The sequence below is a fragment of the Cyphomyrmex costatus genome, unplaced genomic scaffold, assembly GCF_001594065.2.
Source record: "Cyphomyrmex costatus isolate MS0001 unplaced genomic scaffold, Ccosl1.0 scaffold1482, whole genome shotgun sequence".
NCBI classification, from domain to species: Eukaryota; Metazoa; Arthropoda; class Insecta; order Hymenoptera; family Formicidae; genus Cyphomyrmex; species Cyphomyrmex costatus.
Genome location: NW_017275480.1, coordinates 1,499 through 9,227, shown reverse-complemented (window position 1 = coordinate 9,227; position 7,729 = coordinate 1,499). Strand labels below are relative to the sequence as shown.

Sequence of the window (7,729 nt, the reverse complement as noted above, 5' to 3'; positions counted from 1 at the left end):
ATGGAATACTTCAAGGAGAGGCAGTTGACGAGTGAGGCAATTCAAAAACTGTGCCCACCTTCATGTCTGCATAACATCATAATGAGTCTTGATGGTATGAGGAAAGAGGACGTACAATCGGAAAGGATATTCAAGGAGTTTGACACTCCAATCACCATGGAACACCTTGATACGGCAATCTCTCTAGCCAATAAGAATTCCGCCCCAGGACTGGATAGAATCAGTAACAACATGCTTGATTATCTTCTGCATAATTATAGAGAGTTATTAGTTAACCTTTTCAACAGTTTCCTTCAAGAGAGAGTCATCCCCACCGAATGGAGATCCTCTTTGGTAATCTTCATACCCAAAGCCGGAAATTCTGGATTGAGGCCTATCTCTCTTTTATCGTGCATACTTAAACTATTTGAAAGAATTATATACTGGAGACTAGTATGGCTGATTGAATCACAATCACTTCTCCCCAATAAGCAAATGGGTTTTCGTTCCAGCAGATCATGCAACGATAGCCTTACGTTTACGAACCAGATTCTTACAGCTGTATCAAGTGACGAATCTTTTGTTGCAGTCTTTCTGGATATCACAGTTGCATTCGACAATATTTTGCCCTCCGCTGTGCTTAATGAACTAAAAGATGCTGGCGTGCCGGCTACCGTTAGAAAATTCATAGAAAATCTCATCGTTGAGAGATCGGTGCAGTTCTTGGAACAAGGAAATCTGGGCGAAAAACGGTTGTCATATAAAGGTACTCCGCAGGACTCAGTGCTGAGCCCTTTGCTTTTCAATATCGCCCTCTGCAAGATTGGATCCTGCATGTCCAGAAATGTACAATTTCTGCAGTATGCCGACGATATCGTGATATTTACTTCTCATCGTAATCCCGAGACGGCAGTTGACAGGATTCAGGCAACCTTAAATCAGATTTCGAATTACGTTGGGACCAAAGGCTTATCCCTCTCCCCCTCCAAATCAAGCTGGATGATTTTTGCGACCTCTAAGGCGGTGCCCGCACCAGATTGTTCTCTCTCTATAGACAATCTCCTCATTCCCAGAGTGGAAAAGGTCAAATTCCTAGGAGTAATACTGGATCGCAAATTGAAGGGTAATCTTCATCTGGAATATCTTGTGAAGAAAGGAAGGGCTCTAGTCAACATCATCTCAACTCTCACGGCTGTATGGTGGGGATCTCATCCCCACTGTTTACTTACTATATACCGATCAGTTTTTAGGGGAGCTATAGAATATGCCTTTTCAATTTTCACATGGAAAAATAATGCAAGAATTTTCCGTCAGCTTGAAAGGTTACAGTATAGGGCCATCAGGACGTCCATGGGATATCGTTTATCTACTCCTATCAACGTCATGCTGTGCGAGGCGAGAGAATATCCCTTAAGATTGAGATTTAACCTTCTCAGTGAGAGGTTCGTCATTAAATGCATGTCTAAAAGGAATCATCCGGTTATAAGCAGCATCGAATCATTGGAATATGGTCTCAGCACCCCTGCGCAGAAGGCCCAGGCCCTGGCAAAATCTTCCTCGCTGAGATGTTTTATTATTAACAAACATGATTTCTCTCATCTGAAGAGTTCATACCTTATTCCTGCATTCGAGAATGCTTTGAATAGCTTGAACGCTTTCACTTTACGTAAACACTTTGAATCTTTCATCTCCTGCACTAAAGAATCCAGCGATAATGAAATTATTCAGTCTTTTAGCAGCAGGCTACAGGAATTAGACCCATCCGGCCTCACCGTCTACACTGATGGATCAAAGCTATCGGAGGATGGATGTGCGGGCGCGGCTTTTTTTTCGCCGGAACTTGGTTATTGCTTCAAATACAAGTTAATTTGCAGCGCCTCAGTGTTTACTGCGGAAGCTTGGGCAATATATCAAGCCCTAATTTTGACGCTAGATGCGGGTTATTTTAAGATTTATATTTTTTCAGATTCCCGCAGTGTACTACAAGCCATCTCGTCTTACAGATTGATTAATGGTAATTACATTATCCAAAAAATAAAGCAAGTTCTGCTTCAATTGGAGCATAATAATATTGACTGCTCCCTCTTTTGGATCCCTTCGCATAAAGGCATCTTAGGCAACGAGCTGGCTAATAGGGCGGCCAAAGAGGCATGTATAGATGGAGCTAGAGGTTTTTTCCGTACCCCCTACTCAGATCTTCAGATTCAGGCAGTAGCAAAGGCTCGCGTTCGTTTCACGGATTATTTAAACGACAAGGCTAATCACACCGGAGCTATGACTGCTAAACCCTGGTATTTTAAAAAGAAGCTCAACAGGAGTGAAATAGTATTGATTAATAGACTGAGGTCAAACCATTACAATCTCAATTATAGCTTGTTCAGGAAAAATATGGTGCCGTCTCCGGCTTGTGAATGTGGAGACCCCAGACAAGATCTTAATCACTCAATTTTCTTTTGCCCCCTAACAAGACGCAGAGCTCGATCACTAGTCCTTTACCTAAATAAAACTTTTCCTTCTCATTCATATAATATATTTACTTTGCTTGTCAACCCTAGCCACAAATTATGCAGACTCTTACTCGCCTTTGCTAAGTCTTTTGATGTTCCTATTTAAACCTCGTGCGCTGGGGTGGGGGACGGGGAGAGTCTCGTTCTCTCCCCTCCCCCCATCTCCCTTGGTATATCCTCCCTTCCGCGGCCCTCCGCGGTTAAGTGTCGTGGAGTTCCGCTGGGGGCCGCGCGCGGCGCAGGGAACTTTTTCCGCGTTTCCGCGTTTGTTTCAGGAGTCTCTTTCGTCTCTCGGAAATTCATCCTTCTTCTTTTTTGGGGATTACCTGTGGAGAGTTGGCGGTGTCTTGGAAACGACTGGCCACGTTTATCCGGTTACTCCGGAACCCGGGCCATTTAAATTTAGAAGAAGAAGAAGAATAAAGAATCCTGGGGCTTGGACGTAACAATATCTAAACGCATATAACGCATATGAAAAGATAAATAAAAAGAGGAAATATACGGACGGGAGGGACGTAACACATACTTGTTGTTTTCCATTAAAATATCTAAAAATTCTGAAAAAATTTTCTATCATCAGTTTCGTAATTACTATCAAGGTCGAAGTAACAAGGTCTGCTCGTATCCATGACAAATATTCGTCCGGTTCTGCGCAGGACTGAATTCCGCCATTTTTTATGTGTATGTGTCTGCACACAAAATCATTTTTAAATATGTTCATATATATGCGCGCAATATGGCGGAATTCAGTCTTGCTTGCTATTGGCTAGATATAAAAGGCTGCGCAATAGCAGACCTTGTTACTTCGACCATGATTACTATTGGATACACTCTTCATGAACTGAGAAATACTTATCAATTTTTAATTATTTTTAAATTGAAATGTATTCGGAATTACGTTTTTTAATCTTATTACAGAAAATAAGTTCTCGATGCAGTCTTGCGAAAGACGCGAAGGTAAAAAATAATTAAAACCTCTGTCACGCAGTAAAACTAAAGTTAATTGAAGGACGGTTGTTGTAGACATTATCACAGCTGTTTGAAAAGGCTTCCAATTTCCATTCTTTCCTACTTTTAAGCCTTTGAAAAGTTCAATTACTTTATTTAGAAAAGCACTTGTTTCTTTAAATTTTTCTATACAATTCAATTCTAAAGCTAAATACAAATCTCTTCCGCTCATTGTTCGAAACCATCGAGCAATAAATTTTAAAAACCAAGCAGTCGTTATCATGGCATCATTTGAGTTTGCTAACAATTCAAGAGCTATCCCTACTTGATCGCTGAATACTGTTGTAGCAGTATTCACTTTCATTTTTTGGAAATGTTGGAATTTTTTCCAGGTAAATATTCAGATCGCAACTTAGGAGCTAACTTTATATCACAGTTTTTATCAGTAATAAGAACAGCGTTTAAATGACTACAATTAGCTATGTTTGTAAGTAATGCAAACTTATTAACAAATTAATATGGAATGGTTATTGTTTCATTATTTATAAATCCAGTTTTAATATTTTTTAAAGCATGAGGTACGTCCGAATAAATGTACAAAAACCTATCATTAGAGCAAGGATGCTTACAACTATTTTGAATTATAACATTTGAAACTTGTATTCCAAACGCTCTCCACATTGCTTGACTGCTTGGTCCCATATCCGAAGTGACATTATGAACAATTAAACCAATTTCCTCAGCTTTTTTTGTAATCGCTTCAACTATAGGTTTTAATTTTTCACCGTTGACTTTATTACCCGTAAAATAATATGCAACCACTTGTTTCCATCTTGAAGCAATTCTGGCTAAATAAATAAAAACGAATTGCTATGGGTAGCAATAATACTTGTATCATGATCTGGCAATGTAACGTTGCCAATGATCGTGTTTGTTGATGCATCATAAAAAGTACCAGCGGAAATACTCATCTCATCGAGCATTAATGTGCAATCTTTATCAATTTCTTTCTCGAACGCAGAAATTTCTATTTTCATAAATTTGAAAACTTCATTAATTATCCCACTTTCGAATTTAAGATTTTCTAACTTCCTACTTAAAAAGTGCGAAGAGAAGGAAGAGGAAAATTTGCTTTTAACAATTCCTACCCACAGTACCACATGCAAATTTTAATCTATAAGCTTTAATCAATGTACTATTGCACCATTTTGGTATTTTTTTGTACTTTGCAGACAACAAGCATAATTGATCTTCATTGAAAATCTTATTTATACTTGAACTTATATTTTATTATTACATACTTTAGTTTGAAGCCTCTTGATTTTTTTTTGCCTGTTGTAATTTTTTCTTCATTTGCAGTCTTAAGTGTTCACTTTTCTTCCAAAGCATTTCCAATTTCTCCAAACGTTGTAAAACACATGGATCTGAAATTTCTGTTCTATTAGATAGAATACCTAATACATCTTTTTTTTCTTCTTCGGTGATATATCTTCTTCATTGATTTCCATTTCTTCTTCCATTTTATTTGCAGCATTTTCAAACATATCAGTCTCTGCAGCTTCGGTCATTGTGTTCTGCTTTGTTATAGACGTTGGCAAATTCTCACCAAATATTGTTGGAACTGCATCAGATTTTAATCTGCGTGAGCCATCTTTTCTCGTTATCCACATGTATAATAATTAGTCTAACTTTCATTGTTTCATTTTACGTTTTCATAGTTTAAGGCATAAGCTATGTATTATTTACCGTCCGCGCAGGATTGTATTCGTGGCATGTACGGTCTCGCGTCATGATCGCATGTCTAGTTACTTTCGGCGCGACACGCATTATTAGGGTAGAGACCCTCTAATCAGAGTCGCGAAATAACGTCAATAAGGTTAGGTCGGCGATACCATTTTTCAGCAAAAACCGGAAGTAGCGATTATAGTACATTGTGTAACAGTGGTATATTTGTTTATAGGTCGCTTCGCTCGTGCCGTCGCGCCCGTCCCCACAATAAACAACTTTCCCATAGAATTTTTCTTTGTGTAGGGCACATTACGTGCACGCGTGAAGAAAAATATAATACTACTGCACGTACGAGCACCATCGCAGTTGCAATGAAAAGACTATGATTGTGATACATTAACACCTAATACATGTGAATCTAAATACAGTTATCAGAAAGAAATTACATTATTATATTTATTATATTAATATTGTATTTCATAAAATTATATTTTCTAAAATGACTGGTTGTTCTGCGCCAGACTGCAATAATTCTGCAATAAAGGGTTATACTATGAAAGTCTTTCCTCGTAATCCTGAAAAAAGAGCAAAATGGGCAGCGAATGTAGGTTGACTTAAATTTAATGCCATAACTATTTCCGGTTTTTGCTGAAAAATGTCAGCACCAATCAAAATTGGAAACGTTATTTCGCGACTCTGATTAGAGGGTCTCTATATTAGAGAGGGTGTACAGAGCTCTCGTGTACGTAGAGAGGGAGAAGTCCGTTTTCCGTTACCGCACAACAACGAAGTTTCGAGAGCATTCGACGTGTGATTCCTTCGCTCCAACACAGTTTTGTATCCCGGTGAACGGCAATAAATTTAATGTGAACTAAGAGGAAGTCAAATACTTTTCTCGACCACATCGCTACTGACGGAATACCCGGTGGCACGTGTGACGGGCACATGCCCGTGGCGTCTCATTCGCTGTTTATTCAACACCACATATCAGGGACAAAATAAATCTGTATAGAAAATATAATTTTTATAACTTTTAAATGTGCAATTATATTTTTCTCAGTCTCGATTTAGTATATTTAAACGGTTTTGAATATATTTTTTTAAGTATTATAATATTTTTACAAAACTTTCAGCAAAAATTAAAATAGTTAGCTTTTGATTATAACTTACATCACATAATCTTGCATCTGAAGTTGGAATTCAATCTGTACGATTCATATTCTGGATCCATATTTTTTTTCTTTCCGAATCTTTTGGAAATCGACACATCTGATATTCTTTTATATTTGTATTAGTACAATAACCGGCACAGCAACTATTAGGCATTTTTTTTTATTCACCTATTTTATTTGAAAAAAAATTATTTTTGAGGCTACATTAAAAATACGGCACATTATACAAATCATATAGTCTGAAATAAAATGCACATACCTTATAATTTGCACAAGTATTATGATTATTTAGGCACGCTGTTTTCTTTCGATCGACAGGTTAGAGAGGTGACAGGTTAGTATATCTTTCTCTCTGACACTTCTGGTTATATCCCAAGCGACGGGAGTCAATCAGAAATCGTTAACGCATTGTCGAATCTCTGTTATAGTATCTCTAATAAAGCTGCGATCTCACGGAGATATGCATATTTAGATATTTCTCCCACTCCCATCAATATAGCTGAAAACAGAGCGCTTTCTCGATATCCAGATGTGATATCCGATAGTTCGATTTATCGAACTATGAGATATTACATTGGATACGCGACGACCAGCGAAGATTCAAAATGCAAGATAACAGAGAATCTAGCGAGGTAAGTAAATAATAATAATTTTAACCACATTTTGAATAAAATTAATACAAGGAAGGCTCAATTAGAATCATATATGTATAAATTGATATAAAATAGGAGGCTATATGAGCCGAAGCTAGGTGTTCGTGTTACTATTAAAACAATTTTGCCATGTAATAAACAAACGTTTCGATCTTCATTAGGGCTTTAAATATTAGAAGAAAGAACTGAGCAGACTCTCTTAACGACATTTGTTTTATTATAAATAATTTTACTACATTTATTTTATATTTGTCTCATATTAAATATATTGTGCATCACAAATTGCTAACAATACTACACTGTGAGCTCCTTTGTAATTGTAATAACTCGAACCAGCATTATTAGGGCACTGAAACATTACGAATTATTGTTTTTACCACAATGTATGTACATATGTACTGCAATATATGTCGTGCATTTTACATTTTGAAATTGTATTATTAAAATTAATTAAATAATAACTATTAACATTTATGTACTTGAATGATAGCATGTTTACCATCTATAATTCCGATACAATGAATAAAATTTCTCAATTCTTCAAAGTCCTGACTGATTTCTATCCACTTTTCTTTTATTATTATCGGTGGTAAAACCATAGGATGCAGAACGTTCCAAATTACTGAATATGTTTCGCGTACGATATTACATAGTTTTCTCCATAAGATATTGGAATGTCATAGATACCATGGAATCACCAGATGCCAAATACCTGAAATATTGAAGGAATATATACAAGGGA

At 36.9% G+C, this 7,729-nt stretch overlaps 1 protein-coding gene across 1 annotated transcript; it reads left to right on the top strand.

Moving 5' to 3' along the window:
* LOC108783345 (uncharacterized) lies at window positions 1–6,966 on the top strand (the record flags this gene model as incomplete). Its single annotated transcript, XM_018551891.1, has 2 exons — window positions 1–2,270; window positions 6,763–6,966. Coding segments are annotated over exons 1-2 (2,474 nt in total), but the record flags the coding sequence as incomplete, so codon positions are not given.
* Between the last annotated feature and the right edge of the window lie 763 nt (window positions 6,967–7,729).